The sequence below is a fragment of the Astatotilapia calliptera genome, chromosome 18, assembly GCF_900246225.1.
Source record: "Astatotilapia calliptera chromosome 18, fAstCal1.2, whole genome shotgun sequence".
NCBI lineage: Eukaryota > Metazoa > Chordata > Actinopteri > Cichliformes > Cichlidae > Astatotilapia > Astatotilapia calliptera.
In genome coordinates, this window is record NC_039319.1 from 33,164,481 (window position 1) to 33,176,978 (window position 12,498).

Consider the following 12,498-nt stretch of genomic DNA (forward strand, 5'->3'; position numbering starts at 1 on the left):
CATATGCTTGCTTGAACTGCAGAAAGATAACGGAAGCTAAAAGAAGAATCATATTACAGATGCTCTTTAGTAAAATAGAGGAGTTATAATTTTGTTAATATTAATTTGGTACAAAACTTACAGCCCTTTGATTCCCTTTTTTCATGAAACATGAACTTGGGTTGGATTGCATTGCATCTGAACACATCTATTGTTGGTAAAGAAAAGTAAAGAATGCAGAGTGACCAGGGTTAGACTAAGGGTGTCGATCTAATTGAGAACAGTGGTGAGTGATAATAAAGGGACTTCACAGCTGCGACCTTGGCCTTGTCTTGCCTCTCTGTAGACAACAGCTGCTCTTTATTCTTCCTCTTGAAATGTATTTTACACCCTATTGCTTTACAGACTATTGTTGAACTTTAGATGTCAAGATGCTTAAAGTGACACAAATCCTAGCCTACTGTATTCATATGTTGAACAGACGACAGAGTGCAAAAGCCTATGACATGGTGGCTCTACCTTCTAATTAACAAATATCCTTTTTTTTTTCATCCCGAAAAAAAAATCGGCCTAATTATTGTTCCCTAAAATAGAAACCCTGGTTAAAATATCTGAATCTCTATCTCATGGTGTTTTGGCTTACCATTTGTTTTAAACCTACTTACAAATAATTAATTAGATACTGATACTTAGAATTAGACAGACGATGATAGATAGATAGATAGATAGATAGATAGATAGATAGATAGATAGATAGATAGATAGATAGATAGATAGATAGACAGACAGACAGACAGACAGACAGACAGACAGACAGACAGACTACCATCTGCCCTAGCCTCCCCCACCTCCTCCTTCACCCTTCTTTGTCATGCCCATGTGGGTGCATTACTCTGTTGCTCACAAGGTGAGAGCAGCAAATAGCTGCTCCAGGCTCTACCCAATTTGGAGAATGCTTTTTGTGATAGACAACCTGGATGCCATTTCTCTGATATTCATTCCCATATTTGGTTGACCTACAACCTTTATTAATGGAGAGGTAGCCTGGTCAGCCACTGGATCAGTCATTTCTCTTAAGGTTGACAGTCAGAGGTAAGAGAACACCCACGCAGGTATAAAAGTTTTAATTATATTAAAATTTCTGCTGCTAGCTATATTTTGTAATAGGTTAGCAATTGATTTGAGTGACAGGACTCCTGTTTCTGTGAACCTTGCTGTCAAATGTCTAATGAATTTGTGATGTTATATGTGATCTTTGGTTCCTTTCTGTGTGCTTCATATGAATAGCACAAATCGTTACTTCCTGTGGAGTGAAACGCCTAAGGTAAAATTTAAAGCTACACTTCTTGAATTTCTGAATCAGTTAACTTAAATGCATTTTTCTATTGGTGCATGTGTGTGTCAGAAAAGAATGGGCATTTTTGTTGCAATTATGTCTGTTTGGGGTTGCTGGTCTTAAATACCCAAACACCTCAAACACCTTTAGTAGTTGTGTCTCATGCAAAGACCTGCTGCATAACACGTTAATTTGAGCCTTCTGCATACTAAAAGTTACCGGAAATGCTTGATATACAAGAATATAAATATTTTTTGTTGTTTTTAGAAATTCTTTTACTGTCTCTGTTACTAAACCTGCTTTGTGTGCATTTTTCCTGGGTCTTACATGAATTTGGTTAATATATGCTTATGCTTATTTACATTTAATAGACATTTTTTTAAAGGTTGAAAAATGGGGGATGCTGCCATGAAAGAGTTTGGGGCGGCGGCTCCTTACCTGAGAAAGTCAGATAAGGAGCGTCTGGAGGCCCAGACTCGCCCATTTGACATGAAAAAACAGTGTTTCGTTCCTGACCCTGAAGTTGAGTACGTTAAAGCAACAATCACTAGCCGCGATGGCGACAAAGTCACCGTCGACACTGAATTTGGAAAGGTATATTCATCATATCAGTTCCATTCAAATGTATTTTAGTTTTTAGCTTTGTGCAATACCTGGTACTTCTTTTTGCAGACCGTCACAGTGAAGGAGTGCGATGTGCACCCTCAGAACCCGCCTAAGTTTGATAAAATTGAAGACATGGCGATGTTCACCTTCCTCCATGAACCAGCTGTGCTGTTTAACCTCAAAGAGCGTTACGCAGCGTGGATGATCTACGTGAGTTACCAAACTTGAAAGTTATCTTTAGTGAAATAACATTTTCGCATCTGAAACAAAATTTAATATCCCTCTCTTTACATGACAGACCTACTCTGGGTTGTTCTGTGTGACTGTCAATCCCTACAAGTGGCTGCCAGTCTACAATCAGGAGGTGGTCGTTGCCTACAGAGGAAAGAAGAGGACTGAAGCTCCTCCTCATATCTTCTCCATCTCTGACAATGGCTACCAGTACATGCTGGCAGGTACAAATATCCCTTTTAGCATTCATCTTGATTGACATTTTGTTTGGACATCGTCGCATTTTCCCTGATTTTCTGATATTCTCTTGCTGACAGACAGAGAAAACCAGTCAATCCTTATCACGTAAGTAACTTTACCAACAAGGGTCTTTTTTCAGCAGTTAAGAGTTATACTTCTTGGTCTTGAAATGTATGTCTTTTTCTACTCAGTGGAGAATCTGGAGCTGGAAAGACTGTCAACACCAAGCGTGTCATTCAGTACTTTGCCAGCATTGCTGCTGTCCCAAGTGGGAAGAAAGATTCAGCTGCAGAGAAGAAGGTTCTTACGAGACAAGATTTTCTTAATGTTCGACAAATAAAATATAGTCATAATATTGCTGTTTTTCAAGGTTCTTTTTTGTTTAACTAAATCAGGGAACCCTTGAAGATCAAATCATCCAGGCTAACCCCGCTCTAGAGGCCTTTGGCAATGCCAAAACCATTAGGAATGACAACTCCTCCAGATTTGTGAGTGTCTGTATCTGGCTGATGTCAGACTACTTGTTTACATTCATAAATGAAGTTACTTCTTATTCCAAAAATACAAGTGAACACACATTTTCCTCCCAGGGTAAATTCATCCGTATTCATTTTGACAACCGAGGAAAGCTGGCCTCGGCTGACATCGAGACCTGTAAGTAAAATTAAGATAATCCATGTATCCATTTTCTGAGCCATTTTTGTTTGGTTGGAGGCCTCTGGAAATATGAACCAAGAGTGCTTTAACCATGCAAAGCCTGTTTAAAACTGGAGTATTATTTCATAATTAAACATTTGAAAAACTCTATTAAATTTGTTACTGTGTGTCACACTTTCATACCATTTATAATAACTCATTCAGACCTTTTGGAAAAGTCTCGTGTGACCTTCCAGCTCAAAGCTGAGAGGGACTACCACATTTTCTACCAGATCCTGTCTCAGATAAAGCCTGAACTTCTAGGTAAGGATGAGTACAGGACAGGTGTTTGATTTGTACTCAATCATACATTTCATAGTGAAATAAACATTTTCTATTTAATTTTAGAGATGCTGCTCATCACCAACAACCCTTATGACTACGCCTTCATCTCCCAAGGAGAGACAACAGTAGCCTCTATCAATGATTCTGAAGAGCTGATGGCCACTGATGTGAGTTGAATCTCAGATTCACTGCAGCAATTTTAGTCGAAAATTCATTTAATAAAACAAAAAAGAAAATAGTAAAATTAATGTTTTTGATTTTCGTCAGGAAGCCTTTGATGTTCTGGGCTTCACTCAAGAAGAGAAGAACAGTATTTACAAGCTTACTGGTGCAATCATGCACTATGGCAACATGAAGTTTAAACAGAAGCAGAGAGAAGAGCAGGCAGAGGCTGATGGTACTGAAGGTGAATATAATTATAACATAATAGATTATATTCAAATAACTAGGCACTCTGACGCCTGACTAATGCCAGACCTGATGAATCAAGGAATCACTTAAATAGAAGCTAAATGGAACCTAACAAAGTGAAGGATACAACAATGTAAAAAAACCCCTCTACAACAGACGACATCTATCAGTCTGCAAAGGGTTAAAAATCAATTTCTTAGGCTTTGGAACTGCAAGAAGCCATGGTGAGAGCCACTATCCACCAGAAAAACAGACAGCTCTGGGGGAGAACAGTTAAAGTACAATTTAAAGTAAAAAAAATACTGAATGTGAATGGATGATGTTATTTTTGTCAGAACATCTTAAACTGTGCAAAATAAAATATGCAAAAAATGTATCACTGTCACTATTTCTCAGATGCTGACAAAGTTGCATATCTGATGGGCCTGAACTCTGCTGACCTCATCAAAGGTCTCTGTCACCCAAGAGTCAAAGTAGGAAACGAGTGGGTCACCAAAGGACAGAATGTCGCCCAGGTACAGAGTTACAGGGAATTTTGTCAGGCTTTGATTTAATGAAAACGCACCATTTATTTTGAATCACATATTTCCGTTCTAAGGTGTACTACGCTATCGGTGCACTGGCTAAGTCAGTATATGAGAAGATGTTTCTGTGGATGGTGGTGAGAATCAACCAGTCCCTGGACACCAAACAGCCCCGCCAGTATTTTATTGGGGTGCTTGACATTGCTGGATTTGAGATCTTTGATGTGAGTTTGGAAAAATAAGTTCTTATAATCTTATAAATGGTTGTCCCTAATGTAAGGAAGCATTTTAAATCATGAACATACTGTGGTCCATTTCATTTCAGTTCAACACCTTTGAGCAGATGTGCATCAACTTCACCAATGAAAAACTGCAACAGTTTTTCAACCACCACATGTTTGTACTGGAGCAGGAAGAGTACAAGAAAGAGGGCATCGAATGGGAGTTCATTGATTTTGGTATGGATCTGCAGGCCTGTATCGACCTGATTGAAAAGGTGTGACACTGGACTATATAAAAAATTTCTATTTTTATCCCACTGTTTGTGCATGTTATTCTTAAAACTAAAATGTATGTTAACATTTTTGTCATGAAAATTGTTTTTCTTCATTATATTTATCTTAGCCCATGGGTATCATGTCCATCCTTGAAGAGGAGTGCATGTTCCCCAAAGCCAGTGATGCCACCTTTAAAGCTAAGCTCTATGACAACCACCTGGGAAAATCTAACAATTTCCAGAAGCCCAGAGTTGTCAAAGGAAAACCAGAGGCTCATTTTTCCCTTGTGCACTACGCTGGAACTGTTGATTACAATATCAACAACTGGTTGGTGAAGAACAAGGATCCTCTGAATGAGACTGTTGTTGGTCTTTTCCAGAAGTCTAACCTTAAGCTTTTAGGCGTGCTTTTTGCCGGATATGCAGGAGCTGATTCAGGTATTTTGACATCCCATAGTGAAAATTAGAAGTCAATAATAATTTACAACAACAACAACAACAGTATTGTAATCAATTTTTCTACAGATTTGAAATGCCTTAAAAATCTGTTGTGATCTGTTGGTTCTCTCAATAAAGTTCGACATTAATTTTTTTTTAGCTCAGGAAGGTGGGAAGGGCAAAGGTGGAACCAAGAAGAAAGGTTCTTCCTTCCAAACTGTATCAGCTTTGCACAGGGTGAGATATGTTTTTATTTTTTAATGTAAAGGAGAGATTGTACCGAGTTATACATCATGACTTCAGCAAGAATTTCTCATTAGTTTGATAGAGGTTCAAAACTTTGTTCTGATTTGCCCAGTTTTGAAGTTATAGACACTGAAATTAACCAGGCGACACAAACCCTTTATGAGCTGCATTAGAAAGGTCAACAATCTGACTAAAATTGACTATGGCAACTACTTTGTAAACACCCAAAAGGAAACTTACGTACTTACTGTACTTGGTGTCAAAAGCAATAGCAACAATTTACATATGAAAAACTTTCAGGAGAACTTGAACAAGCTGATGACCAACTTGAGGTCAACTCACCCTCACTTTGTACGCTGCATCATCCCCAACGAGACCAAGACTCCAGGGGCCATGGAGAACCCTCTGGTGATGCACCAGCTGCGCTGTAACGGTGTGCTGGAAGGCATCAGGATCTGCAGAAAGGGTTTCCCCAACAGGATCCTCTATGGAGATTTCAAGCAGAGGTTTAAGTTCTCTTAAAACAAATGCATATTAGTATCAATCCATCCATATTAGTAAGTACTTGAAAAGAAACAACTCTTTCATCTGTTGTTTTTCTAACAAAGGTACCGTATTTTGAACCCTAACGCCATTCCCGAGGGACAGTTCATTGACAACAAGAAGGCTGCTGAAAAACTTTTGGGTTCTTTAGATTTAGACCACAGCCAGTACAAACTGGGACACACCAAGGTCAGTATTTGCATACTTATAGAACACTTTGAACAGAAACAAGCTGTTACTGACTCTGCTATGTGTTGCTGTAAAAGGTGTTTTTCAAGGCTGGGCTGTTGGGCCAGCTAGAGGAGATGAGAGATGACAGATTAGCCTTAATCATCACTGGCATCCAAGCTCGATCAAGAGGCCTTCTGGCAAGAGTTGAATTCCAGAAGATTGTTGAACGCAGGTAACTTATCAAAGCTTGGTCAAATTCTGTTAGCCAACTCAGTTTATGTTGTGCAGCACAATGTCAAAACAGATTTGCATCATTAAAATTTATCATCTGTCCAGTATACAAGACATATTTTCCACTGAACCATATTTTATCACCGAACAAAATATCAAAATGCAATATGTTCATGGACTTATGGACACAAAATACGGCAACTGTCATTAGATACATGCATAGGAGAATGTTGTGAGGGTTTGGTTAAATATATTAAAAACATATTTTTAATGAAGGATTAACGGTGGGTGGAGTTTTACAAACACTGATTATCTGTTGTCTGCAGGGATGCTCTTCTTGTGATCCAGTGGAACATCCGTGCCTTCATGGGGGTCAAAAATTGGCCCTGGATGAAGATGTTCTTCAAGATCAAACCTCTGCTGAAGTCAGCAGAGACTGAGAAAGAGATGGCCAACATGAAGGAAGAGTTTGCCAAACTGAAAGAGGCTTATGCAAAATCAGAAGCCCGCAGGAAAGAACTGGAAGAGAAAATGGTCACTCTTCTCCAAGAAAAGAACGACCTGCAGCTCCAAGTTCAGGCTGTATGTTAAAGGATAGTTTCTTACAGTATGACAACAAATATCAACATCACATGTATTGTGTGTGTTTGTCGGCTTAATGCGTATGTCATACTTTTTGTCTTCAGGAGCAAGACAATCTAGGCGATGCTGAAGAAAGATGTGAGGGGCTGATCAAGAGCAAAATTCAGCTGGAGGCCAAAATCAAAGAGCTGACAGAGAGGCTGGAGGATGAGGAGGAGATGAATGCAGAACTGACTGCTAAGAAGAGGAAGCTGGAGGACGAGTGCTCCGAGCTGAAGAAAGACATCGATGACTTAGAGTTAACTCTAGCTAAAGTGGAGAAGGAGAAGCATGCCACTGAGAACAAGGTACAACAAACCTATTAATGACTGTCATTGTGAAATTAATCTGTTACTAAACTGAACCTCTATTCTGGCTATAGGTAAAAAACTTGACTGAGGAAATGGCTGCATTGGATGAAATCATTGCCAAGCTGACCAAGGAAAAGAAAGCTTTACAGGAAGCTCATCAGCAAACTCTGGACGACCTGCAGAGTGAGGAAGACAAAGTCAACTCTCTAACTAAGGCCAAGACTAAGCTGGAGCAGCAAGTGGATGATGTAAGAACATAGACTGACTTTGGTAGTTAATGAATAATAATTTTAATATATCAGTACCATTGTAATAATATTTATTTTCCCCCACAGCTTGAGGGGTCTTTAGAGCAAGAAAAGAAAGTCCGTATGGACCTTGAGCGAGCAAAGAGGAAGCTTGAAGGAGACCTCAAGTTAGCTCAAGAAAGTATCATGGACCTAGAAAATGATAAGCAGCAGCTCGAAGAGAGGCTGAAAAAGTAAGATGAGATGGGCAGGTTTACAATGAAGCAATAAAAACACACTTTCGATTGTGCCTCAAGTGAAACCTTTTTATTTTATATCCAAAGGAAAGATTTTGAAATCAGTCAGCTGAATGGTAAAGTTGAGGATGAGCAGGTGATGAGTGCCCAGCTCCAGAAAAAACTGAAGGAGTTGCAGGTAACGAATCAAACAAGACCCATGAAAAAGAAAAAGAAAAACATATGGTTTGGAGGAGTAAAATTAAATGTCAAGGTTTGCTTTTGACTCCGATCTAGGCTCGTATTGAGGAGCTGGAGGAAGAGCTAGAAGCAGAGAGAGCTGCTCGAGCCAAGGTGGAGAAGCAGAGAGCTGACCTGGCCAGAGAGCTGGAGGAGATCAGTGAGAGGTTGGAGGAGGCTGGAGGAGCCACAGCTGCCCAGATTGAGATGAACAAGAAGAGGGAGGCCGAGTTCCAGAAACTGCGCAGAGACCTCGAAGAGGCCACTCTGCACCACGAAGCCACTACTGCCACACTCAGGAAGAAACAAGCCGACAGTGTTGCTGAGCTGGGAGAGCAGATTGACAACCTGCAGAGAGTCAAGCAGAAACTGGAGAAGGAGAAGAGTGAGCTCAGACTGGAGCTGGATGATGTGGTCTCCAATATGGAACAAATTGTCAAGGCAAAGGTAAGTTACTTTCAGGTATTAGGGATTGTTCTCATTGCCAAATCAAACATTAATTTTATAATTGTGTACATGATTGGCCATCTACTGCTTTTTGTTCACAGAACAACTTGGAGAAAATGTGCAGGTCTCTGGAAGACCAGATGAATGAATATAAAACAAAATCAGAAGAGGGACAGCGTGCCATCAATGACTTCACCATGCAGAAAGCAAAGCTTCAAACTGAGAACGGTATGCATTAGACCTGAACAGCATATTTTAGTTGTGCCAGTGTGCGGTACTGAATTTAATGTTATGTTTAAATAAGGTGAACTTTTGAGGCAGCTTGAGGAAAAGGATTCTCTGGTGTCTCAACTCACGAGAGGAAAACAGTCGTACACTCAGCAAATTGAAGACCTGAAAAGACAACTGGAGGAAGAAGTCAAGGTAGCAAATAATCATCAGTGTAACCTCATTAGGTAGAGACCATTGGTACACCCAGTTAATAAAGATACACTTTCTTTTAGGCCAAGAACGCATTAGCCCATGCAGTGCAGTCTTCTCGCCATGACTGTGACCTGCTCAGGGAGCAGTATGAGGAGGAGCAGGAGGCTAAAGCTGAACTGCAACGTAGCATGTCCAAGGCCAACTCTGAGGTGGCTCAGTGGAGAACCAAGTATGAAACTGATGCCATCCAGAGGACCGAAGAACTAGAAGAGGCCAAGTAAGCCAAATACACTAAGTCCACGAACTCAGCAAAGGTAAAGAGCGTTTAACCACAAATACATATTTTCATCACCTAGAAAGAAGCTGGCTCAGCGTCTGCAGGAGGCTGAGGAGGCTGTTGAAGCAGTGAATGCTAAATGTTCCTCTCTGGAGAAGACCAAACACAGGCTGCAGAATGAGATTGAAGATCTCATGGTGGATGTAGAGAGGTCTAATGCTGCTGCTGCTGCTCTGGACAAGAAACAAAGAAACTTTGACAAGGTTTTCATCCGGCACTTATTATTTCACTGAAGCAGAAGGTCAATCTTTTATCTAAAATGAAAACTTTCTTGTAGGTCTTGGCAGAGTGGAAACAGAAGTACGAGGAGTCTCAAACAGAGCTGGAGAGCTCTCAGAAAGATGCCAGGTCTCTGAGCACTGAGCTCTTCAAACTGAAGAACTCCTATGAAGAATCTCTTGAACATTTGGAGACCATGAAGAGAGAGAACAAGAACTTACAAGGTGACTTAATTACCCATTAAAATCATACATGAACAGTTTGTTCACAGTATAACGGCATTTATTTTTTACAATATGCCCTCAGAGGAAATATCTGACCTCACTGAACAAATTAGCGAAGGTGGAAAGAATATTCATGAGCTTGAGAAGATTCGAAAACAGTTGGAACAAGAGAAGTCTGAGATACAGACAGCTCTGGAGGAAGCAGAGGTAAGCTGCTGCATACTGGCCTTTTTCAAATTTGAAAGATTTTAGGTTGTGAGGATTAATTCATTACAAGTTATGTAGTCATTGTGTCTAATTTCTATTTGTGACAGGCCACACTGGAGCATGAGGAAGGGAAGATTCTCAGAGCCCAACTTGAGTTTAACCAAGTAAAGGCTGACATTGAGCGCAAGCTAGCTGAGAAAGATGAAGAAATGGAGCAATCGAAAAGAAACCACCAGCGAACTGTGGATACTCTTCAAAGCTCTCTGGAGGCTGAGACTCGCAGCAGGAATGAGGCCCTGCGTCTGAAAAAGAAGATGGAGGGAGACCTCAATGAGATGGAGATCCAGCTAAGCCAGGCTAACAGGCAGGCAGCTGAGGCCCAGAAACAACTTAAGGCCGTCCATGCCCATCTGAAGGTCTGAATAAACAAGCAGTTCTACTTCTTTGAAACAAAAATCAAAACCAAAGTGAAACATCAGTTAAAATTTTGGGGGTTTTTATCTTCAAGGATACTCAACTTCAGCTGGACGACTCTCTGCGAGCCAGTGATGATATGAAGGAAAACATTGTCATTGTTGAGCGACGCAACAACCTTCTTCAGGCTGAAGTGGAGGAGCTGAGAGCAGCTCTGGATCAAACGGAGAGAAGCCGCAAACTTGCAGAGCAAGAGCTGCTGGATGTCAGTGAGAGAGTGCAGCTACTGCACTCACAGGTAAGACTGGAGAAGACTTGATACAGAAACTATCTATTGAAAATATACTCAGGAATTTAAAAAATCACATTTTTCATCTGAACACCAGAACACCAGCCTGATAAACCAAAAGAAGAAGCTGGAGGCTGATACATCCCAGCTTCAAACTGAAGTGGAGGAGTCAGTGCAGGAGTGCAGGAATGCAGAGGAGAAGGCCAAGAAGGCCATCACTGATGCTGCCATGATGGCAGAGGAGCTGAAGAAAGAGCAGGACACCAGCGCTCATCTGGAGCGAATGAAGAAGAACATGGAGCAAACCATCAAAGACCTGCAGCACCGCCTGGATGAAGCTGAGCAGATCGCCATGAAGGGAGGCAAGAAGCAGATTCAGAAGCTCGAGGCCAGGGTAAGTCAAAATCGTGTTAATGAAGTCAAATCGATATAATAAATTACCAAATCATCAAACAAGGAAAATATTTAGTATGTTATAAGTAATCTTTTTGTTCAACAGATCAGAGAATTGGAGAGTGAAGTTGAAGTTGAACAAAGGAAATCAAGTGATGCCGTCAAGGGAATACGAAAATATGAGAGACGGATTAAAGAGCTGACGTATCAGGTATTTTTGAGTCACCTTAGAGAATGAGGGAAGAAACAGTAAAAATTAAATTCATATTTACTTTGACTCAGAGAAATACAATTTTTTTCTTGTTTGCTTCCAGACAGAAGAGGATCGTAAGAATCTTACCCGTCTGCAAGATCTGGTGGACAAGTTGCAGCTAAAGGTGAAATCCTACAAGAAAGCTGCTGAGGAAGCTGTAAGTAGTCTTTGCATTTACATTTTACACACTAAAAAAGCATTGCACCTGTTCATCATTTCTACTCGCCTATTAATCATATAGAAATATAGAAAATATACAGCAGGTCATCTTAAGGATATTGTGCTTCTGTTCTACAGGAGGAACAGGCCAACAGTAATCTTACCAAGTTCCGCAAACTTCAACATGAGCTCGATGAAGCTGAGGAAAGAGCTGACATTGCCGAGTCTCAGGTCAACAAACTACGTGTCAAAAGCCGTGACGCAGGGTCAAAGGTCAGTATCTGTATAATGACACATCGCATGTATCTGTTTTAGGAATTTTATAAAGATTTCATTTACCATCAGAATCCACAGATGCATTTTACAGTTTGCATATAACTGCATATTTAAAAGTTAATTTTACAAATATGTCCAAAATTGAATCTACAACACTTGAAAGTTTTCAGTTTTGTCACATTAAAGTGAACCATTAATATGTCCAATAATACTTAACAATATTTCATTCTCTCTTGTTTGTGTCTCTGTTTCCAGAAAGGTCATGATGAGGAGTAAAACACATGGTCTGAATCCCTGTTTCTGAGACATCGGATGTATTAGTAACGGTGTCTCCCTATGCATGTTGGTTGGTCAGTAGAATAAAATGAATCTGCATCGGAAACTGTGTCTTGACTTTTTTTTGTTGCTTATTAGTGGCAGTCCTATTAATTAATATAACATATAAGAAATATAACTAAAAAATTAAACTGTAAAATGTAAGTACAGCTTGAATATAACATGATACTGCATACACTTTTCTCAAATAATTTGGAATCAAGAAAATGTATCACACGTGTGAAAATGGCTATTAAATGGTTATTAAAAAAGCAGAGTGGATATCATGTGAGACAATCTACAGACTCGAAGATTGATTTAGAGTTTTTGATCACAGAACAAAAAATACATTATGACCCAGCTGTATTCTAAGGAGCTTGGAAAGAAAAGTGTCTGGACTTCTTTAAGTTTCATCTGACAAGCTTCTTCAGTTCTAAGAGCAAATGGTGGAGAGTCCCATATTCTAAGCCTTAT

At 40.0% G+C, this 12,498-nt stretch overlaps 1 protein-coding gene across 1 annotated transcript; it reads left to right on the forward strand.

Annotated features, from left to right (window-relative positions):
• The first annotated feature begins 915 nt into the window (after positions 1 to 915).
• LOC113010937 (myosin-7-like) lies at positions 916 to 12,091 on the forward strand. The gene is made up of 39 exons (XM_026150234.1): positions 916 to 1,071; positions 1,267 to 1,303; positions 1,687 to 1,909; positions 1,988 to 2,131; positions 2,220 to 2,376; positions 2,470 to 2,497; positions 2,584 to 2,692; positions 2,788 to 2,880; positions 2,983 to 3,046; positions 3,254 to 3,352; positions 3,437 to 3,540; positions 3,641 to 3,779; positions 4,181 to 4,299; positions 4,383 to 4,532; positions 4,634 to 4,804; positions 4,933 to 5,242; positions 5,403 to 5,479; positions 5,789 to 5,994; positions 6,097 to 6,220; positions 6,298 to 6,434; positions 6,760 to 7,015; positions 7,120 to 7,362; positions 7,437 to 7,613; positions 7,701 to 7,846; positions 7,937 to 8,027; positions 8,126 to 8,515; positions 8,617 to 8,743; positions 8,820 to 8,938; positions 9,019 to 9,215; positions 9,295 to 9,478; positions 9,553 to 9,718; positions 9,801 to 9,925; positions 10,033 to 10,341; positions 10,434 to 10,637; positions 10,726 to 11,022; positions 11,128 to 11,232; positions 11,336 to 11,431; positions 11,572 to 11,706; positions 11,965 to 12,091. The coding sequence occupies exons 3-39, from the start codon at positions 1,709 to 1,711 to the stop codon at positions 11,983 to 11,985; spliced, it is 5,820 nt and encodes a 1,939-aa protein (XP_026006019.1). The 5' UTR covers positions 916 to 1,071; positions 1,267 to 1,303; positions 1,687 to 1,708; the 3' UTR covers positions 11,986 to 12,091.
• The last annotated feature ends 407 nt before the right edge of the window (positions 12,092 to 12,498 follow it).